The 27,905-nt window shown below is 38.5% G+C and overlaps 1 protein-coding gene, 1 long non-coding RNA gene and 1 pseudogene across 2 annotated transcripts; 1 reads left to right on the forward strand and 2 right to left on the reverse strand.

The window, feature by feature from the left end:
* Window positions 1-883: 883 nt before the first annotated feature.
* On the reverse strand, window positions 884-8,234 carry LOC109072095 (bcl-2-like protein 15). Its single transcript, XM_019088373.2, has 4 exons — window positions 8,077-8,234; window positions 7,411-7,526; window positions 6,848-7,066; window positions 884-1,317 (listed from the first exon to the last, which is right to left on the reverse strand). The coding sequence occupies exons 1-4, from the start codon at window positions 8,177-8,179 to the stop codon at window positions 1,288-1,290; spliced, it is 468 nt and encodes a 155-aa protein (XP_018943918.1). The 5' UTR covers window positions 8,180-8,234; the 3' UTR covers window positions 884-1,287.
* LOC122146698 lies at window positions 4,766-6,176 on the forward strand. Its single transcript, XR_006161213.1, has 2 exons — window positions 4,766-4,915; window positions 5,415-6,176. It is a non-coding gene; the product is annotated as an uncharacterized LOC122146698 (long non-coding RNA).
* A 1,131-nt stretch (window positions 8,235-9,365) lies between the features above and the next one.
* The window catches only part of LOC109072059, a 49,104-nt pseudogene continuing 30,564 nt past the window's right edge, over window positions 9,366-27,905 (reverse strand).

Raw genomic sequence — 27,905 nt, forward strand, 5'->3', positions numbered from 1 at the left:
ATGTGGCAGTGAGTAAAGTGTCCTTTGGACAAGGTCTGATAAATGGTTTGACCTTTTCAGACCGGTCAGTCTCAGAGAGTACAATCAATTCACACTTCTTGCATGGTGTTTCCTGCGAAACAACCTCTCTCAGACTTCCTGGGTAAATCCTGAAATAGGATCAGAGTGTTTCTGCTTCATCAATGGTATTCAGCTGACCTGTTTTTCCTTTAGTGTGTGCCAACTGGAGAATTTCACTAGTTTAAGTTTATACTTCATGGTATAAACACTCTATCTTCATTATTTTAATATCTAGTTCAAATGACTCACAAGCTGCAATTACCTACATAGATCAGTTGAGGCTCGTTATCTAATACCTGTTAAAAACTGTAACTTTTAAAGCTACCTGTAATAGCACACAAAGAATTTCCAAAGTATTGGGATAAAAGTGTTATCAGATAAAGATATTATCACCGCTTATGGTGGCCACTTCCTCTATGTGTAATTTTGTTTACTGACAAAGCCTGCAGAAGCAATGGTTTTATTTGGCCTAAATGATACAAATGCTGTTCTTGTGTGAACCGCAGTCACCAGATGGTAACTCGGTACTGTGGTGCCCCCTTGTGAAGGTTTGAAAAAGCGCATTATAATCATAACTTCATTGGAAATCATTCAAGAGTTCATAATTAATAATAAGACACACCGACTAATTTTTATTCAAATAAAAATAACCATGCTTATGTAGAATTAATTTCAAAGTGACCAGTCATTATTAGTGAGGTCATTAGAGAGTAATTATTACCTTATTGTTAATAGGATACAATAAAACCATAAACTACAAAAAATAAAATGCTGAATATGTCCACCCTATATTTATTTTATCTCTTGTGAATGAAGACTAACATTTTAACATTTTACTAATGTTTATTACAACACACATGTTCCTATGAGACTGATACATTTGTTCAAAGTGCTTCATTTTCAAAGGATTTAAAATAACATTCCAGTTTTACTCCACATACACAGACTTGTGAGTTACATCAGTGATGTAAAGAAATGTGACTAGAGAATCTGACTACATCATAAGACACACAAGTCTATTATTTAAAAAAACATTGTTGGTTGAGAATCCTTGCATCTACTGAAACATTCAAACAAATATCTGTATATGAGTTTAATTAATAAAAAAAATAACAGACCTTTTTCTGCCTGTGATTGTCTGAAAGAGCACCATTTAAAGTTTATCCTGGATTACAAATCAAACTTTAGAGAAATGATTGAGCGTCTTTCAGAGAACGGGCTCCAAACTCAACACATGCTGTTCTTAGAGACAGAGACCTAGAAAAGAAAAATAACAACATTAGACAATTTGTGTGTTTAACAATAGTCAAATAAATCTAAAAAATTAGTCATAATGGTTATATCAGAAGTATGACTTTGTTATTTCTTTATTTATATATATATATATATATATATATATATATATATATAGACTGAACAAAATTATAAATGAAACACTTTTTGTTTTTGCCCCCACATGAGCTAACTCAAAATCTAAGACTTTTTTTTACGTACACAAAAGGCCTATTTCTCTCAAATATTGTTCACAGATCTGTCTAAATCTGTGTTAGTGAGCACTTCTCCTTTGTCAAGATAATCCATCCACCTCACAGGTCTGGCATATCAAGATGCTGATTAGACAGCATGATTATTGCACAGGTGTGCCTTAGCCTGGACACAATAAAAGGCCACTCTATAAGTGGCTTGTAGGTAAATTGTCAGACGTTTAATCAGGCTCAAAGTTGGCATGAATGCAATTAAACTCATAAATTATTGTGGAGATTAATGTTTTAAATATCAAATTTTGAATACACAAATGTTTAATCATTTAAATAATTGAAATTATTCCTAAAAATGAAACTGAAACCGCCAGCTTGCTGCAATACACTGATTTTATCACTGAATCATTCATTCAGTTGATTCGTTTGAAAGGCTGATTCATTCAGGAATGAAGCAAGTGACTGGGTGCTTCTCGAACAGAAGACTGCATATCTCGGCTGCCACGTCATCAAACGTCGCTGAAGGCCATCTCAGTCGGAAGGATCTTTGGAAGGCAGCCTTCATTTCGCATCCTTCATTCAGCTGAATTTGAAGGATGCATGGGATGTAGGCCTATCCTCCGCGACCTTCAATCGCCCACAATCCTTGGTACCCATTCCATTTCATGAAAATAAGCTGACGAAAAACGAGTCAGTATTGAGCTTGTCTAAATTTATTATGCAATGTAAGACAAAAATAGTATTTTCGAACATGTTATCTTTTGTTTTGGTGTAAATTACTTAACGCTAAACTGCCAATAATTTAAGACACGGGGAGACTAGACGACTGTGATTCATAGTATTACATTAATAGAAAGCAAAATAATATAAAGATTTGTAATACAAAGTTTACAAGTTTAAAGACTTTGTTTTATTAGTGTTTTTGTGGCATGACATTGAGGGGGGGAATCAAAGTTGCCAAGTCTGCATATTATGTGGCGTGAAAAAATCCCGGTCGCGGGTTGCGGTTTTTTGTATTTATTTTAAAAAATATGGTTGCTTGTTAGGAAAACCGGACAAGCAACTGTGTTTCTTTTCATTTATGTTCACTGTATTCTCCAATGAATTGATTGACAGATAGTTAATAGCCAATCAGGGCAAAAATATAAGTGCTGCAGCATAATTTGTCAAATATTCCACCCCCTCCTCTTCTTCAATGAGGGACTGGAGAAAAATCATGTTAAAAAGAAGGCGCGTGACGCTGTAATCCAAGCGAAGATAGCAGCCTAGTAGACGTAGGGGAGTGGGATGACTTTTTCTTTATAGCCTTTATAGTTTTTACAATGTTTTTGTAATGTATTAATTATCCCGGGCTGTGATAAAAAACAAACAAAAAAAAAAACAAGTAGGCCTATACTAATGCTAAGAGTATATTTGGTTCGAATAGCCAATACTTTAGTAGGCTATAAATATGTGGCTATGTTCCTTTGAAGCTCTTGTGTTTTTCTCCTTTTCCATCTCTCCAATCCAGGTGATCAGAGATGAGTTTTGTTCCTGCTTTGTTGCAGTTTGCTGATTTTTGCCAAAATAACTTTACAGATAAAAGGGTAGTTTCAGTTTAATATATTGCAGGCTCATTTATTTGTAATAAATAATTGATAATAAATAATATTGATGATAATAAATCATAAAAAAATATTGGGATTGGTTTTGAAGCTGCGGTTGCTTATTTGTCTCGCGAGAGTTGAGAAGCACCTGGCTGCAGCCTGCAGATCGAGGCGGGGCTGCATTTGGGGCGGGACTGCATGTGTCGCCCCGCCCCTTACCTACTCTGATTGGTTCGATCGTCTTTCATAGACATATATGACAGGAAATGTGTTCGTAGTTGGTGTAGGATGGAGTATGTTGTTTAAAAAGCTAAAAACACTGTGCAGTTTTACAAAGCCTTCATTAAAATGCAAAGAAGAAGAAAAAAACATTAGCCTGTAACTCGCCATGTCCCTGAAATGATTGTTTAGCTAAATTAAGGTGATCTTTTGGCTAACAGACGAACAACCCACTACATTTAATAAATTAATTGGGTTGATTATCCACAGTGTGAGGATCAGGTCTACAGATAGAAGAATGAATTATGAATTAAATAATTTAATAATTTTTGATTATTTCATATCATCATATTATGAGAAAGGAAATGAAAAGGATATATCAGTATTGTTTAAATGTATATAGCATGACCCTGTTTTTATACAGTCTATGAGCATGACAAGACAATTATTGTTCTGTCATGCAGTTGATAAATGACACCGCAGTAGGCTAATGTGTCTGCTGTGTGCCATTTATATTTTTATAAAACTTTAATTTTCTTTACTACATTGCAAAGTAAAGACTTTTTCCTCCCCTTTATTGCAGGAAAATATGCTGCTCCTCATTATTTTAAGTGAAGAAATCGAGAAACTTTTATTTCTACCGACCAGTGATGATTCTGAAAGACCATACCTGTAATCTGTTGCTATAGTAGTATTTCAGTGCAGGTGTCTCACAGCCACTGCGGTCAAATACTGAGATAAACTTTATAAAGTATCATCTATTAATATTATATGAATATATTAACTTTGTATCTTCGATATCCATTTTGGAAAACCATTGGCCTAAAAATAAAACGCTTAACGTGGCGTAATGCATTAAAACGTGTTTTAAAAAGACCAAACTCAGTAAACAGTTGTAATAAAGCATTCTATTTACAGACAAGCAGGTTATGGGAGGAAAATGCTTAACGCGTATTTAAACACGTCGCGTTTGTATTCTGGCTCATATCTGCTTGTCTGTGAATAGAATGCTTTATTGATAATTTGTTTACTGAGTTTGGTCTTTTTAAAACACAGTTTTAATGCATTAAGCCACGTACTTTCACGTTAAGCGCTTTAGAATGTCCCAATGATTCATTTGTGAATTTGTCTGGTCCAGAAGATTAAACTTGCAGCAGCTAACATTTCGTGATTCAATAAAACAGATATAGTGAGTCAAGTTAACAATAAACAACTGTGCATTTTAATGAAGGCTTTGTAAAACTGCACAGCGTTTTTAGCTTTTTATACAACATACTCGGTTCTACACCATCTACGCACACATCCTATCATGTATGTCTATGAAAGACGATCGAACCAATCAGAGTAGGTATGGGGCGGGGCGACACGTGCAGCCCCGCCCCAGATGCGGCCCCCGCCTCGATCCGCAGGCTGCAGCCGGTGTACTTGGGATAGTTGGCAAGAGTGGCGGGAACATATGTGATGTAGCTACGTGAACTTACTAGACATACTGTCTCATTCTAGCGTTTAATGCTGAGGAGGTCTCTAGCCTACAAGACTCAGAAGGACTAAACTAGGAAGGACGCAATCTCGGTAGGAGAGGTTTGAGAAGCACCCACTGTCTTTATGAATGTGTAATCAAGCAAATGATACGTTCCGTCATCTGTCATCGCGTTATAAACACGGATTACAGCCGCAATCCTGCTCTGTGTTCTCTGCTAATAACCCGACTGTGAATGATGCGAGCAGTGTTGTGTTGTCAGTGAGAAACTGCAGTCGTGGTGGGAGGATTTCGGCAGAACAACAATGCGCTACATGTTTCTTTTCCAATTGACGGAAATCCGTCGTAGCGACGGAAAATTTTAATCTCGGTGGGTGGCAGATCCTTTTCCTATTTAGCGCCCAAACTCTAGAACAATCTACCTAGCGTTGTTCGGGAGGCAGACACACTCTGTCAGCTTAAATCTAGATTAAAGACCCATCTCTTTAACCTGGTTTACGCATAACACACAACCAATTTTCTATAACTCAAATACATCGTAAGAAGAATGGCATCTATGCTAATATTAGTCTGTTTTATTCTTATTCGGAGGTCACCGTAGCCACCCGGATCCAGTCCGTACCCAAACCAGATGATGGAGCACTTTTGGATGAGAGCTGAGCTGGAGGACATAACTGAATCATCAATGAACTGATAACAACTGAAAAACTGACTGTTTGTTATTGTCCTCTTGCATTATCGACAAATTATCTTCTTTTTTGAAACAATCTGAACTGTATAAAGCGCTATATAAATAAAGGTGACTTGATTTTAATAATATAAAGGTTTAAATTAATGCTAATCAATGCTTTATAACACCTTTGTGGCCCGGTTTTATGTAGTTCCACCAACTTAAACATTTCTGGCCTTGCCCTGGGTTCAACCATAATTTTATGAAGCTACGAGAATACTTTTTTTGAGCATAAAAATCATTATTTTTGTTTTCTTTGCATGATGTCTTTACTAGCTTTCTGGGCTTTGAATGTTTCAGTTGCGTTGCTGTCTATGCAGGGTCAGAAAACTCTCAGATTTCATCAAAATATCTTGATTTGTGTTCCCAAGATTAACAAAACAGTCTTATGGGTTTGGAACAGGACTGTACACTCCTGCTTCAGATGCTTTTGACTTAGTGTTCATTTCCTTGATGAAAAATATTTGTAGATGACCTTTTTTCCATGACTAAGATAAGACGAAGACAAGATCATACTGACATCATTAAACACTGAACTGTAACTATATCAGCATGCAATATCATTGACAAAAAATATGAGACTAAAATGACATTTAAAAAATAAAAGCACTTTATAACTAAAATTTCTCTGTATTTTCTTTTGTGAAGTCTTTTTTGTTGTTGTTTTGATAGAAAGACATGAATATAATTTGGAATTATTGGCATTAATATTAAGAATTACAGCTTTTGAGAGACGATTTTGAGTTTTACCAGCTTTCAGAAAGTAGCGAGTGTGTTTATAATTCAGATAATATAATACACTGGAGAAACTAGATAAGGTAAAGTAACTATGTGTATGGTTATATGTGAAAGTGCATTAATTATGATGCAGTTTCTCAAAGGACAACAATCACGTCAAGTAATCATGATTATAATTTTGAGCAAATTAATTAATTATCAACCTTTATACTGCATGACTAAAATGTGACTAAGATTTAATTGACTAAAACGAGACTAAAATTCACAGACTTTTAATATGGGGTCACATTTACCGTTGCTCTGTGAAATTCCATTCATTTCAATAGTAATCAGTGCGGATGGGAGTTTCGCTTGAGGGCGAAAAGTTCCCTGTGCAGATTTCACTCATGTTCAAGTTGGTCATATGAATTCGCCACGCTGACCAATAGAAAAGCTGCTTGGTTTGAAAGTGACCTCTATGTGAGCAGACGAATCCTTCTGAAGATGTACCTAAGCCTCTTGGTCTTGGACTACATAAAAGAAGCGATTAAAGCAAATCTGATAAAACTATCCTTACCCAGCCCCCTTGCTCTGAAATCCAGTTTGTTAGACGATTGTTGACGAATCCCATCATAGCGACCTCAACTACATTCGTCATGGCAGGGCAGTTTTTCTTCATAAAGAGTCCCAGTGTGATGGCAGCCTTGAGGAGCTGCTTCTCTGAGGCCACTTCTGCTCTTTCCACAGCCCACATCTTACACAGACTGTCCACGCTATCACTGAACACAGTCACCACCTAGAGGACAGACACATGTCAGAGACTACAGATGTCAACTGTCAAATGTGGTTAAATCATGTGGTTGCCATGCAATTAAAGCAAAAAGGCTTAGCTATCAGTCCCAAAGAGGAAATACTGCATACTTTTTGAGGCTGCTCAAGAAGTTTCACTTTTACTAGGTTCAGAGAAGAAAACGAAACGTGCAGATATCAACTGCACTGCTTAACAGCAGCCTGTACAGTTATTGCCTGTAATTACGAGTGGACCAGGAACAAAGTTGCACTGATAAAATGTTCACAAAGTGATACAAACATTCTTCAGATTAGTTGGTCAGTGTCTGAAGAAGGACCATTTGGACTCACCTGATCAGCTGCAGCTCTCTGTACATTCTTCATCAGTGGCTGGATCACTTTCTCATCATAATCGTCACCCAGTTCCCTGAGTTTAGATGCTATTTTTACAGGGTCAAATGAGTTCTCTGCAGAACAAGTAGCTTAGAGTAAATTTATGATACTTAAAATAATGCATCTGGTTATTGTGCACTTACATGACAAGAGAGAACATTTAAGGATGTTGTCATAATAGCACATTTTTTAAATTGTGTACATTTTTAACATTTTAATAAGGTGTTAACATCGCTAAATCAGTGTTTCAACTGTGTACAAAATCAATAATCAGCTTGTAAACAATGTCACATAACGTTATATTTGAATAAATACAAGCACTATATTATATATTAATTATATTTTTACTTAACCTATTTATTGTATGTAGAAAACAATCTGTCAGGAAAACATATTATGATGTTTAAATATGTATATTTAAACAACGAAGTGGAGTAGAAATAATCCCGTTTTGATTATAGATTGCATCTAAAATTGATGTGTTTCAAAAACAAGGTCAGCTAACCCAAAGAGCCAGCTATGCAAGGTGTGAGCAAGACATTGTTTACACATACGTTCAAAAGAGGCATCGCCTTTTCGTAGAATGATTCGAATAATGCTCAGAAATCAAAGTCGAACACTTACCATCTTCAGGACCATCAGTCTCCAACATATTAATATCTTGTTCATTTTGTAATAGGCAGTGTATGACGTGATATGTTTGTGTCTGAATGCCGGTTGCCGCCATCGCGTTTACCGGTGTTACAGTATATTTAGTTCCTTTGATATTTTTTTCCACTGGGTGGCGCCTGTATGAATATTTATATTGCGGGCGTGTCCTTGAGACGACGCGCAACCGAATGAGACTGAAATGTGCACATTTCTCAAACCGAATAAAGCAGCTGCTTCCTTCCTTGCTGTTATAGTGACATTTATTTAAATTAACTTATAACTGGGGGTTGTGAATTGATGAAAAGTTGAATTTTAATGTTCTACTATTTGATTAGGAATACAGTAAAACAGCAAAAAAGGGGTGAGGAGGGACTTTTTGATATTTATTAAAATATAATTTATTCCTGTGATGGCAACTCTGAATTACTCCAGTTACTCCAGTCTTCAGTGTCACATGATCCTTCAGAAATCATTCTAATATGCTGATTTGTTGCTCAAGAAACATTTCTTCTTTTTATCAATGTTGAAAACATTTTATTGAAACTTAATATTTAAAATTATTTTTTGTTGTTGTTGTTGAAACCATAATACCATTAAAAAATTGGTGTAAGTACCAGTGTAATAATTTATTATTATTAATACTAATAATATGATCTGTATGTGTAAGATGTGTTCACTGTCTTAACCTCAAAACTGTTTCAAAGGTTGCTTGATAAGTGACAGTAAACACTACTTGACTAAGACAAGTATGTGGACCCTTTTTGGAATATTTTTGTTATACCAAGGATTCCATACTCACTACTAATAAATATATTTATCATATTATACACTAGAGGTCAGTGAGCACTAGACTGAGTCAGCGCTGATGTTCGCAGCTCTCGCCGGGTGCAGTGGCGCGCGCCTGTAATCCAAGCTGCTGGGAGGCTGAGGCTGGCGGATCGCTTGAGTTCAGGGGTTCTGGGCTGCAGTGGACTATGTCGATAAGGTGTCCGTGCTAAGTTCGGTATCGATATGGTGCTCCTGGGGGAGCTTGGGACCACCAGGTCATCTAAGGAGGGGTGAACCGGCCCAGGTATCTGCAGGTGGACTAACAGCGAAAGAAAGATTTGCAGATTAATGATTATGATTAAGAATTCGGTGATAATCAAATTGTTTTGCTCTTACTTGTCAATTTAGGATTTTGTAGCATTTTACAAATTTGTAAGCTGTTTTAAACTTTATATCTTTTCAGGAGTGTCATTTTTTGGCGTCGCACTTGTTTGTTAGATTTCCTTTTTAGGACCTAGAAATGAAAAAAAAAAAGAAAATATGCAAGTAACATTAATGATATGACAAAATATTATACAATATAAACCTATTATATTGTAAATGAAAAGATGCACTTACTTACTGTCCTGCTTTTCCAGGATCTCCTGCTCCAGACGAGTCTTGATGTCCAGCAGTGCAGCATAGTCTCTGCCCTGCTGCTCAATGCCAGTGTGCACCTGACAAAGCTCTGCCTCATATGTGTTGATATGTTTGCTGGTATCCTGCTAGCATAGTGCTGTACCTAGCCTCTGTTTCCAACAGTGAGCACTCCAGTGCCCCTTTCTGTGTGGGTAAAGTGAACAGTTATTGAACAGAAACACACAAAATCAGGTTAAGGTTTACCTCATCTAACACGTAGCTAAAATTGCTCAAATCTAAAGATCAAGGCTGAAAACCTTTGCCATAAGTTAGGAGTGTTAAGAATAGATACTGATTTAATTCCACTATTGACTTTGCCTAATTTTTTTGGAAGTCATGGATTAACACACACATACACACACACACACATATGACAAAATACATCTAGCTCTCACTTAACAGTTAGCATTAGTTAACCCTTTGTTAACTTTCAGACAATTTATTACCAAAACACTCTTTCCACTGCCTCTCACAATCCTTTTCTATTTCCTGTTTGCTGTCTGTCACATCCTGTGTCTCACCATGCTGATTTGAGACTGCAGCTCGATCTCCAGGCACTGCAAGGTACGCAGCAAATCTGAGATCTGTGATCTAGAGGTTTCTAGGCACTCTGTGTTGGTGGCAGCATCTTTACAAAGGACTGCCATCTTAAAAAGAGAGTCACAAACACACATATCATGTGAGACATTTAACTTATGAGTCACTGAGCTATATTATTTTTCTGTATTAATACCACTCCAAGCTGTAATGTGAATTGAAGAGACAGTTGTCCCGCCTTCTGTTTGAACCAGCACTCCTGTTCTCTGCAGTGTTTGTCTATGATGGTCTCATAATGGCAACAGATGTCGTCTAAAACCTTGTTCAGGTCTTGCTGAGGAGCATCATCCACTTCCACACACACTTTGTGTCTGTCAACTGACAGAGTAGTGCTGCCACATCCTATAAACACACATGAGCAATCAAGCATTATGGCTTAGGAAATTATTGCTATCTTCATTCAAAACATACACAATTAAAAAATGATTCTGCTGCACACCTCCTGGTGAGTTTTCTTCAAATACACCAGCTCCTCCTGCAGAGCGCAGGTCTGCATCTCCAAGTCGGCTTTTGAAAGGCATGTCTTATCAAGTATGCAACGCAGGTTATTGACATCAGGAATTGGGGTTGGAGGAGGAGTAGGGCTTGGGGCAAGTTTTGGAGCAGGTCTCTGGGCAGCTTGTGGAGCAGGTGTAAGGGAAACGGGTCAATTTAGCGCAAATGGAATCATTTAAGATTTTAAAGGGAATTTGAACAGAATCACTGTTTCACTGCTGATCAATGAAATGGCCAGCGATTCACTGAACGAGCCGTTTAACATCAAATCTGCGCTGGATATTAATATCCAAAGTATAGTGAAAACACTATTAATTAGCACAGTAACAAGATCGGCAGTTTAAGACATTAACTTGTAAGCAACAAAACACAAGATACTTCTCTTTTCAATATAAATAAGGTTTTTATTAGATAAATCTAAGACATATAAAACTAATCTAACACATAAGCACACGCACTCACACATTCACACAAGTTGCAGGAGGATAGAACGTTAGGAAAGAATGAGTTTAAGAGGATGAAAATGTGAAATCCCAAGTTACCAGCAATACGTGAAATTGCATAGACCCATGAACAACCATTAATCACTTAATTAACCCTCGCACTGAGTTCCTCAATGAGGTTAAAAATTATATAAGATAACACCAGTACAGATGTGAGTCTGGAGGTTACTTGCGTTGCCTGTTTAACGGGGTACCCTTTGTTGTCCCTGAAAAGGGGGTTTCCCGAAGTTGCTGAATGGCTGGAAGTTCAGTAGTCGTTGAAGTGACGTCTTGGGAAGCCCGTGGTTGGGCGTTGGCTGACGATGCGGAGTTGTGGGCTGGTTGAAGTTTCAGACGGGCACGCGAGGTCAGACTCGGAGGACACGGCGTTACAAAACTTAACTCAGAACACGAAACTCTCAAACGGAAAAGAAAAGAAACTAAAGTAAAAGACACAGAAGTAAAGTTTGACGAGACTAGGTGGCGTTGTCTTCTCATCGTGGCTAAGTAGCAGCAGGCGTGCAGGCCGAAGCACGCTGGAACGGCGCTCGAACGCTAAAAGTGATGACAAAGCATGACTAAAAGCAGCAGCTAAAAGCCGGCATGACTGATAGCAAAAGCTAAACGAAAGCTAAAAGCTAAAAGTATGACTAAAAGCTTAAACTACAAGCGCAAAGCTAAAAGCAAAATTTGATGGTGCGTCCTGAGTATTTAAACTGGCCTTTTGGCCACACCTCAACTGTTGTCTTGACCAATTAGATATTGTCTTTTCTCGTGGTGTTGCATTGTTTGTCCCACCGATTCAGAAATCATATGTTATCTTATCAAGCACGTGGTCCGAATTTTCCCCGCTCTTGCAGGGTATAATTTGGACATGATTCCTATAACAAGAATATGATACATTTGACAAATAACTGATGATCAGAAACGTTTCAAGCAAGAAGATTCGAACACACACATACTAAACATGAATATGATCCCTTAAGCTATTCAAGAGTTATTTAAAAAGACATACACAATAAGTGATTAGAAACATTAAAATCAAATGTGTAGGTTACATAAATGATATGGAGTTAAGCAATGGACTGATATCCATTTAGAAGTCTTTGAGTTCATTTTGGTGCATATATGCATTGGAAGGCATTCTCTGTGCCATTCTGTGGAGTAAGGATATGTCCTGTGAAGACCAGAGGGGTTAACAGGTCTCCTTAGGAATTTCAGTCTGGTTCTGCTAGGTGGGGGGAAGTCAATCCAACGATCTTGTTTACTCTCACGGCTTTACATGTGAGGGTCAGACTGTCCATCTCTTCGATTACTTGGCCCCAAATTAGACAATCTCTTCTTCGAATTGAAATTGTCAATAATTGTTCTAATGGTGTTAATGTTGAAAGCTCTTGTTTCAACCATGCTCACGATCGAATCTTTAATTTGTCTGGTTCAGGCCTCATACGCTACACAGGTCTGAGAGCACATTTTCAGAGCACGACAGGTCTCAGGGCAGGTGTTGGGGAAGGTTAAGAAGCTGGGTTCGGGGCAGGTTTCAGAGCAGGTCTCAGAGCAAGTCTTCAGACAGGTCTCAGGGCAGGTCTCGGGGAAGGTGAAGGAGCTGGACTCCGGGCTGGTTTTGAAGAATGACGTGGTGGATGGATGAAAGCAAAAGGGAACAATAATACAAAAAATGCTTGAATTGTCCTTAAGAGTATGGTGTCTTTGAGGCCAGTTTGTCATCTTATATAGTTGGAGCTTGACAAAGGGAGTGTGTGTGTGTGTGTGTGTGTGTGTGTGTGTGTGTGTGTGTGTGTTCACCAGCAGTAGTATTAGAACTCAAGGACCAGAGTATTCCACCCTAATGAGGAAGCTGCAAAGGAATTTATGTGTGTGTGTTTGTGTGTGTGTGTGTGTGTGTGTGTGTGTGTGTGTGTGTGTGTGTGTGTGTGTGTGTGTGTGTGTGTGTGTGTGTGTGTGTCACCAGCAGTAGTATTAGAACTCAAGGACCAGAGTATTCCACCCTAATGAGGAAGCTGCAAAGGAATTTATGTGTGTGTGTTTGTGTGTGTGTGTGTGTGTGTGTGTGTGTGTGTGTGTGTGTGTGTGTGTGTGTGTGTGTGTGTGTGTGTGTGTGTGTGTGTGTGTGTGTCTATACATACATATTTCTGAATAAAAGTTGGTGCCTAACTGGACAAAGCAGATAATTCTGAGTAAGTTTTAACAATTTAGATGCTATGAAGACAGCAGTTCAGGTGGAGTTTCAATTATACACATGACTCAAAGGTCAATGAACAGACTTAATGCCTTCACAACAAAGATAGACTTAAGCACAACATCAGAGAGGTGTATTAAAATAATAAGTTAATTTTGATTTTTTGATTTTTCCACATACATCATTAGGGTCTCTTGAGCCCAAAACATAAAAAGTCAGAAAATGAGGTTTAAGTTTGTGATTTAACCTTGGAAATTTAAACCTGCACCATTCAAAAAGTCTTTCAAGCTTCTTGAGGGATCACATTCAAATACAATATTTTTCTTCTTCACAGATTTCTCCTCAGAATTTAAACTTATAAAATATGGAGGCTTGTGGCAAACTTCAAGACTTAAATCATAAAACTTTGCAGTCCCAGAGTTACATATAAAACACTATTTTTATAAGGTTTGGGAAACTTTGAAATGTATAATCACCATCAGTTGTCCAAATTTCACAGTTTTAACATGCTAGAAGAACTCATTGGGGGTTTAAAAAGACTGCAGGTGTGTTGCTGGGTTGTGAGTTATACAACAGTTGTGTTGTGTTGTTGTGTGAGATCACTACCATGCTGCTTTTGTGGGGGTGGTTAGAGGTGTTAAATAATTGTATTTTATTTTTGGTCATCTCACTTGATTCATTTCTATAAGTTTGTAACATTCTAAAAGCTCTTTATTCCAAAGATACTGCAAGCTAGTCAGTGTATTCAGCAGGTGTAATGTAAGTTGCTGCAGAGGCATAAGATATTACGATTTAACTTTATTGTCAGACAAAGTCTGAAATTTGTCTTGCAGTAAGTTCACTCACAATTACAGAACATTATCACGTGGATGTGACATCACATTTTGCAAGTATACATACAAAAATAATAAAACGAGGTTTGTGACAGGACTTTTTTTTCATCTACATTTTATTATTAAGCAGTAGCTTATATGTTAAGAGCATTTTAAAATAAACTGGCTAATTGTTAAAATTGGGAAGATGATTTGTAGATGGCAAGGAATGAGAAAATAAACTTTGAAATTAGCCTACTAGTTAACTGTTTTCTGCTCATGATCAGAGCATTTTGATTATGTTTGTTTTAAGCGAGATAAAAATGTTCCAGACTTCAAGAGGAAAACTCTGAACAGTATTTCTGTCACATGGTCTTCTGTCTTACATATGTAGGGCCTATCTAAATGTAAAAAAATAAATGAAATAATAATAGTTTGATAAAACATCTGATCTAATTGGGCATCAGCTGATGAATTATAATTATTGTTATTATTTTCTAGAAAAATTCTTAGAAGCCACTGGCCTTTAGCTTTGAGGACCCAGTATTCTGTTTCTTTTCTTTTCTTTTCTTTTCTTTTCTTTTCTTTTCTTTTCTTTTCTTTTCTTTCTTTTCTTTTCTTTTTTTTCTTTTCTTTTCTTTTACAAAGCATCACTGGTACTGTGCCCAGATGTGTAATATAGGCCTATAGCCTATTGTCCCGGACCTCCACTGGGAAAGAAAGATAAAGACCAAAACTTTGGAAAGAGCTCTTGGAACTTCAGTTCAATCAAAAATGTACTTTCCCTCATGCCAGTTCATGACTTACTTTCTAAAATACCCCTGCCCTAGGTTTTCGTGAAACGCCACCATGTGTCTCAAATGACGCACTATACACTAGGGCTACGCTATGCTGCTACTCAATTTAGTGAGATTGAGTCAGCGCTGATGCTCGCAGCTCTCGCCGGGTTGCAGTGGCGCGCGCCTGTAATCCAAGCTGCTGGGAGGTTGAGGCTGGCGGATCGCTTGAGTTCAGGGGTTCTGGGCTGCAGTGGACTATGTCGATCGGGTGTCCGCGCTAAATTCGGCATCGATATGGTGCTCCTGGGGGAGCTCGGGACCACCAGGTCGTCTAAGGAGGGGTGAACCGGCCCAGGTCGGAGACGGAGCAGGTCAAAGCCCCCGTGCCGATCAGTAGTGGGGTCGCACCCTGTGAATAGACACTGCAGTGCAGCCTGAGCGATACAGCGAGACTCAGACTTTTGTGTTTGTACCTGCAGATGGACTAACAGCCAAAGAAAGATTTGCAGATTAATGATTATGATTAAGAATTCAATGATAATCAAATCGTTTCGCTCTTACTGGTCAACTTCAGATTTTGTAGCATTTTACATATTTGTAAGCTGTTTTAAACTTTATATCTTTTCAGCAGTGGCATTTTTTGCCGTTGCACTTGTTTGTTTGCCATAAGAGGCACTACTGTATTTCGTGATAAATTACTGGTACTATATCGCCTCTCTGTGGAAGTGATATTTTCTGTTCATATTCAGCTTCTGTGTTTCATGAACAGCTGGAGGTGCTGTTCACAATTAAATCATAAATGTTTTAACGTTTTAAAAATATATCTATTGTCAGGAAAGACCGGACAAAAATCAAACTATTAAAATCAGATTTAAAGTTAGTGTAAAAAAAAAAAAAAATTCCTCCATAAGACTTGCCTGATCTGGATACTGTATCTTGGCCACATATTATATACTACAAATATTTGTTACAGCGTAAAACAGAGGCTAATAAAATAATTCCTACTACTCTCAGAAGAAGTTCTCTGATTTACTTCAGTTATATCATCCTAAAGATAACTTAAAAATAGTGTAGGCTATATATAGCATAAAGAAGCATCTTCACATTTACTAAAGCCAAATGTAAATGAAATGGAAATTTTATTTGCACTACTTTATTTGCACTACTTAGACTCAGTTCAAGACTTCCATTAATACCATAGCATCTTTCAGGGCTGGCAAGCCTAGGCTGTGTCTAGCAGTCCCAAAAATGCCCTTTCACAGCCGACTTTGTGGAAAAGCTCTATCCATGTGATGCTTGTCGTGATCCCAGAAGATCTTCTCATGGTCCAGAGGTTCCTGTCACTGTCTCTCCATCTCTCAGCAAAGCATTGGGCGAGAGATTGATCGATATATTAATAAATAGGACTACATTAACTAAACTAAAACTATTGTGACAGTGGGAGGGACAGCGGGGATACTGGAGATTAAAAGATGCATTATAAAAAAGGGGTTTTTCCTTGATTTTTATTAAAACTTAACTGTTATTATTTTTTTTGTCATATCAATTTTTGTTATAAAGGATTAAAACGTTGCTTGGCCTGGAAGTTATTTGAGAGCAAACACAAAAGTCTGAGTCTCGCTGTATCGCTCAGGCTGCACTGCAGTGTCTATTCACAGGTGTGACCCCACTACTGATCGGCACGGGGGATTTGACCTGCTCCGTCTCCGACCTGGGCCGGTTCAACCCCTCCTTAGACGACCTGGTGGTCCCGAGCTCCCCCAGGAGCACCATATCGATACCGAACTTAGCGCGGACATCCGATCGCTGCACGTTTGTGTTTTGTGCTGGAGTGAGTCCACTGCAGCCCAGAACCCCTGAACTCAAGCGATCCGCCAGCCTCAACCTCCCAGCAGCTTGGATTACAGGCGCGCGCCACTGCACCCGGCGAGAGCTGCGAGCACCAGCGCTGCTACTCAATCTAGTGCTCACTGACCTCTAGTGCAGCACAGCAGAAGACTAGACTAACATTAGCTGTGGAGCAGAGTGAACTTCATAGTGTTTAAACATCTCCAAACAAAATCAGCAAAAGATCTAATTTTTCACTTTTTAATTTAAAACATTCAATAGCTATTTTCCTTTACTTTAACACATCTGACTATAATTTAATCCATCTCAATTGTTAATACATGAATCATTTGTGATAACTTTGGATTTTTTAGCTGGTTTAATATCTGTTTTATCATATGTATGCATATTTATCACATCTACACACGTATAATATAAATTAAATTAACTAAATATTTTTTTAAATATTTTTGTTTCTTTATTTGCCCACAACAATTATCAACTGTTTTCTGCTCATGATGAGAGCATTTTGATTATCTTTGTTTTAAGCAAGATATAAAAATGTTCCAGACTTCAAGAGGAAAACTCTGAACAGTATTTCTGTCACATGGTCTTCTGTCTTACATATGTAGGGCCTATCTAAATGTAAAAAAATTAAAATAAAATAATAATTTATAGTAGTTTGATAAAAACATCTGATCTAATTGGGCATCAACTGATGAATTGTTATTATTGTTATTATTTTCTAGAAAAATTTTCAGAAGCCACTCCCCTTTAGCTTTGAGGGCCCAATACTCTGTCTTCTCTTCTCTTCTCTTCTCTTCTCTTTTCTTTTCCTTTCCTTTCCTTTCCTTTCCTTTTCTTATCTTTTCTTTTCTTTTCTTTTACAAAGCATCACTGGTGCCCAGATGTGTAATATAGGCCTACCTATTGTCCGGACCTCCACTGGGAATGAAATAAAGACCAACACTCTTGAAACTTCAGTTCAATCAAAAATGTACTTTCCCTCATGCCAGTTCATGACAAAATACCCCCCTGCCCTAGGTTTTCGTGAAACGCCACCATGTGTCTCAAATGACGCACTATACACTAGGGCTACGCTATGCTGCTACTCAATTTAGTGAGATTGAGTCAGCGCTGATGCTCGCAGCTCTCGCCGGGTGCAGTGGCGCGCGCCTGTAATCCAAGCTGCTGGGAGGTTGAGGCTGGCGGATCGCTTGAGTTCAGGGGTTCTGGGCTGCAGTGGACTATGTCGATCAGGTGTCCGCGCTAAGTTCGGTATCGATATGGTGCTCCTGGGGCAGCTCGGGACCACCAGGTCGTCTAAGGAGGGGTGAACCGGCCCAGGTCGGAGACGGAGCAGGTCAAATCCCCCGTGCCGATCAGTAGTGGGGTCGCACCTGTGAATAGACACTGCAGTGCAGCCTGAGCGATACAGCGAGACTCAGACTTTTGTGTTTGTACCTGCAGATTGACTAACAGCCAAAGAAAGATTTGCAGATTAATGATTATGATTAAGAATTCAATGATAATCAAATCGTTTCGCTCTTACTGGTCAACTTCAGATTTTGTAGCATTTTTACATATTTGTAAGCTGTTTTAAACTTTATATCTTTTCAGCAGTGGCATTTTTTGCCGTTGCACTTGTTTGTTGCCATAAGAGGCACTACTGTATTTCGTGATAAATGACTGGTACTATATCGCCTCTCTGTGGAAGTGATATTTCTGTTCATATTCAGCTTCTGTGTTTCATGAACAGCTGGAGGTGCTGTTCACAATTAAATCATAAATGTTTTAACGTTTTAAAAATATATCTATTGTCAGGAAAGACCGGACAAAAATCAAACTATTAAAATCAGATTTAAAGTTAGTGTAAAAAAAAAAAAAAAATTCCTCCATAAGACTTGCCTGATCTGGATACTGTATCTTGGCCGCATATTATATACTACAAATATTTGTTACAGCGTAACACAGAGGCTAATAAAATAATTCCTACTACTCTCAGAAGAAGTTCTCTGATTTACTTCAGTTATATCATCCTAAAGATAACTTAAAAATAGTGTAGGCTATATATAGCATAAAGAAGCATCTTCACATTTACTAAAGCCAAATGTAAATGAAATGGAAATTTTATTTGCACTACTTTATTTGCACTACTTAGACTCAGTTCAAGACTTCCATTAATACCATAGCATATTTCAGGGCTGGCAAGCCTAGGCTGTGTCTAGCAGTCCCAAAAATGTCCTTTCACAGCCGACTTTGTGGAAAAGCTCTATCCACGTGATGGTTGTCGTGATCCCAGAAGATCTTCTCATGGTCCAGAGGTTCCTGTCACTGTCTCTCCATCTCTCAGCAAAGCATTGGGCGAGAGATTGATCGATATATTAATAAATAGGACTACATTAACTAAACTAAACTATTGTGACAGTGGGAGGGACAGCGGGGATATACTGGAGATTAAAAGATGCATTATAAAAAAGGGGTTTTCCTTGATTTTTATTAAAACTTAACTGTTATTATTTTTTTGTCATATCAATTTTTGTTATAAAGGATTAAAAACGTTGCTTGGCCTGGAAGTTATTTGAGAACAAACACAAAAGGTCTGAGTCTCGCTGTATCGCTCAGGCTGCACTGCAGTGTCTATTCACAGGTGCGACCCCACTACTGATCGGCACGGGGGATTTGACCTGCTCCGTCTCCGACCTGGGCCGGTTCACCCCTCCTTAGACGACCTGGTGGTCCCGAGCTCCCCCAGGAGCACCATATCGATACCGAACTTAGCGCGGACATCCGATCGACATAGTCCACTGCAGCCCAGAACCCCTGAACTCAAGCGATCCGCCAGCCTCAACCTCCCAGCAGCTTGGATTACAGGCGCGCGCCACTGCACCCGGCGAGAGCTGCGAGCACCAGCGCTGCTACTCAATCTAGTGCTCACTGACCTCTAGTGCAGCACAGCAGAAGACTAGACTAACATTAGCTGTGGAGCAGAGTGAACTTCAAATAGTGTTTAAACATCTCCAAACAAATCAGCAAAGATCTAATTTTTCACTTTTTAATTTAAAACATTCAATAGCTATTTTCCTTTACTTTAACACATCTGACTATAATTTAATCCATCTCAATTGTTAATACATGAATCATTTGTGATAACTTTGGATTTTTAGCTGGTTTAATATCTGTTTTATCATATGTATGCATATTTATCACATCTACACACGTATAATAAATTCAATCAACTAAATATTTTTTTTTAAATATTTTTGTTTCTTTATTGGACCACAACAATTATCAACTGTTTTTTGCTCATAATGAGAGCATTTTGATTATCTTTGTTTTAAGCAAGATATAAAAATGTTCCAGACTTCAAGAGGAAAACTCTGAACAGTATTTCTGTCACATGGTCTTCTGTCTTACATATGTAGGGCCTATCTAAATGTAAAAAAAATTAAAATAAAATAATAGTTTATAGTAGTTTGATAAAACATCTGATCTAATTGGGCATCAACTGATGAATTGTTATTATGTTATTATTTTCTAGAAAAATTTTCAGAAGCCACTGGCCTTTAGCTTTGAGGGCCCAGTATTCTGTGTCTTTTCTTTTCTTTTCTTTTCTTTTCTTTTCTTTTCTTTTCTTTTCTTTTCTTTTCTTTTCTTTTCTTTTCTTTTCTTTTCTTTTCTTTTCTTTTCTTTTACAAAGCATCACTGGTGTCCAGATGTGTAATATAGGCCTATAGCCTATTGTCCGGACCTACCCTGGAATGAAATGAAGACCAAAACTCTTGGAACTTCAGTTCAATCAAAAATGTACTTTCCCTCATGCCAGTTCATGACAAAAATACCCCTGCCCTAGGTTTTCGTGAAACGCCACCATGTGTCTCAAATGACGCACTATACACTAGGGCTACGCTATGCTGCTACTCAATTTAGTGAGATTGAGTCAGCGCTGATGCTCGCAGCTCTCGCCGGGTGCAGTGGCGCGCGCCTGTAATCCAAGCTGCTGGGAGGCTGAGGCTGGCGGATCGCTTGAGTTCAGGGGTTCTGGGCTGCAGTGGACTATGTCGATCAGGTGTCCGCGCTAAGTTCGGTATCGATATGGTGCTCCTGGGGGAGCTCGGGACCACCAGGTCGTCTAAGGAGGGGTGAACCGGCCCAGGTCGGAGACGGAGCAGGTCAAAGCCCCCGTGCCGATCAGTAGTGGGGTCGCACCTGTGAATAGACACTGCAGTGCAGCCTGCGCGATACAGCGAGACTCAGACTTTTGTGTTTGTACCTGCAGATGGACTAACAGCCAAAGAAAGATTTGCAGATTAATGATTATGATTAAGAATTCAATGATAATCAAATCGTTTCGCTCTTACTGGTCAACTTCAGATTTTGTAGCATTTTACATATTTGTAAGCTGTTTTAAACTTTATATCTTTTCAGCAGTGGCATTTTTTGCCGTTGCACTTGTTGTGTTGCCATAAGAGGCACTACTGTATTTCGTGATAAATGACTGGTACTATATCGCCTCTCTGTGGAAGTGATATTTCTTTTCATATTCAGCTTCTGTGTTTCATGAACAGCTGGAGGTGCTGTTCACAATTAAATCATAAATGTTTTAACGTTTTAAAAATATATCTATTGTCAGGAAAGACCGGACAAAAAATCAAAACTATTAAAATCAGATTTAAAGTTAGTGTAAAAAAAAAAAAAAAAATTCCTCCATAAGACTTGCCTGATCTGGATACTGTATCTTGGCCACATATTATATACTACAAATATTTGTTACAGCGTAAAACAGAGGCTAATAAAATAATTCCTACTACTCTCAGAAGAAGTTCTCTGATTTACTTCAGTTATATCATCCTAAAGATAACTTAAAAATAGTGTAGGCTATATATAGCATAAAGAAGCATCTTCACATTTACTAAAGCCAAATGTAAATGAAATGGAAATTTTATTTGCACTACTTTATTTGCACTACTTAGACTCAGTTCAAGACTTCCATTAATACCATAGCATCTTTCAGGGCTGGCAAGCCTAGGCTGTGTCTAGCAGTCCCAAAAATGCCCTTTCACAGCCGACTTTGTGGAAAAGCTCTATCCATGTGATGCTTGTCGTGATCCCAGAAGATCTTCTCATGGTCCAGAGGTTCCTGTCACTGTCTCTCCATCTCTCAGCAAAGCAGTGGGCGAGAGATTGATCGATATATTAATAAATAGGACTACATTAACCTAAACTAAACTATTGTGACAGTGGGAGGGACAGCGGGGGATACTGGAGATTAAAAGATGCATTATAAAAATAGGGGTTTCCTTGATTTTTATTAAAAACTTAACTGTTATTATATTTTTTGTCATATCAATTTTTGTTATAAAGGATTAAAATGTTGCTTGGCCTGGAAGTTATTTGAGAGCAAACACAAAAAAGTCTGAGTCTCGCTGTATCGCTCAGGCTGCACTGCAGTGTCTATTCACAGGTGCGACCCCACTACTGATCGGCACGGGGGATTTGACCTGCTCCGTCTCCGACCTGGGCCGGTTCACCCCTCCTTAGACGACCTGGTGGTCCCGAGCTCCCCCAGGAGCACCATATCGATACCGAACTTAGCGCGGACATCCGATCGACATAGTCCACTGCAGCCCAGAACCCCCTGAACTCAAGCGATCCGCCAGCCTCAACCTCCCAGCAGCTTGGATTACAGGCGCGCGCCACTGCACCCGGCGAGAGCTGCGAGCACCAGCGCTGCTACTCAATCTAGTGCTCACTGACCTCTAGTGCAGCACAGCAGAAGACTAGACTAACATTAGCTGTGGAGCAGAGTGAACTTCATAGTGTTTAAACATCTCCAAACAAATCAGCAAAGATCTAATTTTTCACTTTTTAATTTAAAACATTCAATAGCTATTTTCCTTTACTTTAACACATCTGACTATAATTTAATCCATCTCAATTGTTAATACATGAATCATTTGTGATAACTTTGGATTTTTAGCTGGTTTAATATCTGTTTTATCATATGTATGCATATTTATCACATCTACACACGTATAATGAATTCAATTAACTAAATATTTTTTAACAATATTTTTGTTTCTTTATTGGACCACAACAATTATCAACTGTTTTTTGCTCATAATGAGAGCATTTTGATTATCTTTGTTTTAAGCAAGATATAAAAATGTTCCAGACTTCAAGAGGAAAACTCTGAACAGTATTTCTGTCACATGGTCTTCTGTCTTACATATGTAGGGCCTATCTAAATGTAAAAAAAATTAAAAATAAAATAATAGTTTATAGTAGTTTGATAAAAACATCTGATCTAATTGGGCATCAACTGATGAATTGTTATTATTGTTATTATTTTCTAGAAAAATTTTCAGAAGCCACTTGGCCTTTAGCTTTGAGGGCCCAGTATTCTGTTTCTTTTCTTTCTTTTCTTTTCTTTCTTTTTTCTTTTCTTTTTCTTTTCTTTTCTTTCTTTTTTTCTTTTCTTTTTCTTTTCTTTTTTTTCTTTTCTTTTTTTGACAAAGCATCACTGGTGTCCAGATGTGTAATATAGGCCTATAGCCTATTGTCCGGACCTACCCTGGAATGAAATGAAGACCAAAACTCTTGGAACTTCAGTTCAATCAAAAATGTACTTTCCCTCATGCCAGTTCATGACAAAATACCCCTGCCCTAGGTTTTCGTGAAACGCCACCATGTGTCTCAAATGGCGCACTATACACTAGGGCTACGCTATGCTGCTACTCAATTTAGTGAGATTGAGTCAGCGCTGATGCTCGCAGCTCTCGCCGGGTGCAGTGGCGCGCGCCTGTAATCCAAGCTGCTGGGAGGCTGAGGCTGGCGGATCGCTTGAGTTCAGGGGTTCTGGGCTGCAGTGGACTATGTCGATCAGGTGTCCGCGCTAAGTTCGGTATCGATATGGTGCTCCTGGGGGAGCTCGGGACCACCAGGTCGTCTAAGGAGGGGTGAACCGGCCCAGGTCGGAGACGGAGCAGGTCAAAGCCCCCGTGCCGATCAGTAGTGGGGTCGCACCTGTGAATAGACACTGCAGTGCAGCCTGCGCGATACAGCGAGACTCAGACTTTTGTGTTTGTATCTGCAGATGGACTAACAGCCAAAGAAAGATTTGCAGATTAATGATTATGATTAAGAAATTCAATGATAATCAAATCGTTTCGCTCTTACTGGTCAACTTCAGATTTTGTAGCATTTTACATATTTGTAAGCTGTTTTAAACTTTATATCTTTTCAGCAGTGGCATTTTTTTGCCGTTGCACTTGTTTGTTGCCATAAGAGGCACTACTACTGTATTTCGTGATAAATGACTGGTACTATATCGCCTCTCTGTGGAAGTGATATTTCTGTTCATATTCAGCTTCTGTGTTTCATGAACAGCTGGAGGTGCTGTTCACAATTAAATCATAAATGTTTTAACGTTTTAAAAATATATCTATTGTCAGGAAAGACCGGACAAAAAATCAAACTATTAAAATAAGATTTAAAGTTAGTGTAAAAAAAAAAAAAAAAATTCCTCCATAAGACTTGCCTGATCTGGATACTGTATCTTGGCCACATATTATATACTACAAATATTTGTTACAGCGTAAAACAGAGGCTAATAAAATAATTCCTACTACTCTCAGAAGAAGTTCTCTGATTTACTTCAGTTATATCATCCTAAAGATAACTTAAAAATAGTGTAGGCTATATATAGCATAAAGAAGCATCTTCACATTTACTAAAGCCAAATGTAAATGAAATGGAAATTTTATTTGCACTACTTTATTTGCACTACTTAGACTCAGTTCAAGACTTCCATTAATACCATAGCATCTTTCAGGGCTGGCAAGCCTAGGCTGTGTCTAGCAGTCCCAAAAATGCCCTTTCACAGCCGACTTTGTGGAAAAGCTCTATCCACGTGATGCTTGTCGTGATCCCAGAAGATCTTCTCATGGTCCAGAGGTTCCTGTCACTGTCTCTCCATCTCTCAGCAAAGCCATTGGGGCGAGAGATTGATCGATATATTAATAAATAGGACTACATTAACTAAACTAAACTATTGTGACAGTGGGAGGGACAGCGGGGATACTGGAGATTAAAAGATGCATTATAAAAAAGGGGTTTCCTTGATTTTTATTAAAACTTAACTGTTATTATATTTTTGTCATATCAATTTTTGTTATAAAGGATTAAAAACGTTGCTTGGGCCTGGAAGTTATTTGAGAGCAAACACAAAAGTCTGAGTCTCGCTGTATCGCTCAGGCTGCACTGCAGTGTCTATTCACAGGTGCGACCCCACTACTGATCGGCACGGGGGGATTTGACCTGCTCCGTCTCCGACCTGGGCCGGTTCACCCCTCCTTAGACGACCTGGTGGTCCCGAGCTCCCCCAGGAGCACCATATCGATACCGAACTTAGCGCGGACATCCGATCGACATAGTCCACTGCAGCCCAGAACCCCTAAACTCAAGCGATCCGCCAGCCTCAACCTCCCAGCAGCTTGGATTACAGGCGCGCGCCACTGCACCCGGCGAGAGCTGCGAGCACCAGCGCTGCTACTCAATCTAGTGCTCACTGACCTCTAGTGCAGCACAGCAGAAGACTAGACTAACATTAGCTGTGGAGCAGAGTGAACTTCATAGTGTTTAAACATCTCCAAACAAATCAGCAAAGATCTAATTTTTCACTTTTTAATTTAAAACATTCAATAGCTATTTTCCTTTACTTTAACACATCTGACTATAATTTAATCCATCTCAATTGTTAATACATGAATCATTTGTGATAACTTTGGATTTTTAGCTGGTTTAATATCTGTTTTATCATATGTATGCATATTTATCACATCTACACACGTATAATAAATTCAATCAACTAAATATTTTTTTTAAATATTTTTGTTTCTTTATTGGACCACAACAATTATCAACTGTTTTTTGCTCATAATGAGAGCATTTTGATTATCTTTGTTTTCAAGCAAGATATAAAAATGTTCCAGACTTCAAGAGGAAAACTCTGAACAGTATTTCTGTCACATGGTCTTCTGTCTTACATATGTAGGACCTATCTAAATGTAAAAAAATTAAAATAAAATAATAGTTTATAGTAGTTTGATAAAACATCTGATCTAATTGGGCATCAACTGATGAATTGTTATTATTGTTATTATTTTCTAGAAAAATTTTCAGAAGCCACTGGCCTTTAGCTTTGAGGGCCCAGTATTCTGTTCTCTTTTCTTTTTTTTTTCTTTTCTTTCTTTTTTTTTCTTTTTCTTTTCTTTCTTTTCTTTTCTTTTCTTTTCTTTTCTTTTCTTTTACAAAGCATCACTGGTGTCCAGATGTGTAATATAGGCCTATAGCCTATTGTCAGGACCTCCAATGGGAATGAAATAAAGACCAAAACTCTTGGGAACTTCAGTTCAATCAAAAATGTACTTTCCCTCATGCCAGTTCATGACAAAATACCCCTGCCCTAGGTTTTCGTGAAACGCCACCATGTGTCTCAAATGACGCACTATACACTAGGGCTACGCTATGCTGCTACTCAATTTAGTGAGATTGAGTCAGCGCTGATGCTCGCAGCTCTCGCCGGGTGCAGTGGCGCGCGCCTGTAATCCAAGCTGCTGGGAGGTTGAGTCTGGCGGATCGCTTGAGTTCAGGGGTTCTGGGCTGCAGTGGACTATGTCGATCAGGTGTCCGCGCTAAGTTCGGTATCGATATGGTGCTCCTGGGGGGAGCTCGGGGACCACCAGGTCGTCTAAGGAGGGGTGAACCGGCCCAGGTCAGAGACGGAGCAGGTCAAAGCCCCCGTGCCGATCAGTAGTGGGGTCGCACCTGTGAATAGACACTGCAGTGCAGCCTGAGCGATACAGCGAGACTCAGACTTTTGTGTTTGTACCTGCAGATGGACTAACAGCCAAAGAAAGATTTGCAGATTAATGATTATGATTAAGAATTCAATGATAATCAAATCGTTTCGCTCTTACTGGTCAACTTCAGATTTTGTAGCATTTTACATATTTGTAAGCTGTTTTAAACTTTATATCTTTTCAGCAGTGGCATTTTTTGCCGTTGCACTTGTTTGTTGCCATAAGAGGCACTACTGTATTTCGTGATAAATGACTGGTACTATATCGCCTCTCTGTGGAAGTGATATTTCTGTTCATATTCAGCTTCTGTGTTTCATGAACAGCTGGAGGTGCTATTCACAATTAAATCATAAATGTTTTAACGTTTTAAAAATATATCTATTGTCAGGAAAGACCGGACAAAAAACTCAAACTATTAAAATCAGATTTAAAGTTAGTGTTGAAAAAAAAAAAAAAAATTCCTCCATAAGACTTGCCTGATCTGGATACTGTATCTTGGCCACATATTATATACTACAAATATTTGTTACAGCGTAAAACAGAGGCTAATAAAATAATTCCTACTACTCTCAGAAGAAGTTCTCTGATTTACTTCAGTTATATCATCCTAAAGATAACTTAAAAATAGTGTAGGCTATATATAGCATAAAGAAGCATCTTCACATTTACTAAAGCCAAATGTAAATGAAATGGAAATTTTATTTGCACTACTTTATTTGCACTACTTAGACTCAGTTCAAGACTTCCATTAATACCATAGCATATTTCAGGGCTGGCAAGCCTAGGCTGTGTCCTAGCAGTCCCAAAAAATGCCCTTTCACAGCCGACTTTGTGGAAAAAAAGCTCTATCCATGTGATGCTTGTCGTGATCCCAGAAGATCTTCTCATGGTCCAGAGGTTCCTGTCACTGTCTCTCCATCTCTCAGCAAAGCATTGGGCGAGAGATTGATCGATATATTAATAAATAGGACTACATTAACTAAACTAAAAAAACTATTGTGACAGTGGGAGGGACAGCGGGGATACTGGAGATTAAAAGATGCATTATAAAAAAGGGGTTTCCTTGATTTTTATTAAAACTTAACTGTTATTATATTTTTGTCATATAAATTTTTGTTATAAAGGATTAAAATGTTGCTTGGCCTGGAAGTTATTTGAGAGCAAACACAAAAGTCTGAGTCTCGCTGTATCGCTCAGGCTGCACTGCAGTGTCTATTCACAGGTGCGACCCCACTACTGATCGGCACGGGGGATTTGACCTGCTCCGTCTCCGACCTGGGCCGGTTCACCCCTCCTTAGAC

Source organism: Cyprinus carpio, chromosome A11 (genome assembly GCF_018340385.1).
Source record: "Cyprinus carpio isolate SPL01 chromosome A11, ASM1834038v1, whole genome shotgun sequence".
NCBI lineage: Eukaryota > Metazoa > Chordata > Actinopteri > Cypriniformes > Cyprinidae > Cyprinus > Cyprinus carpio.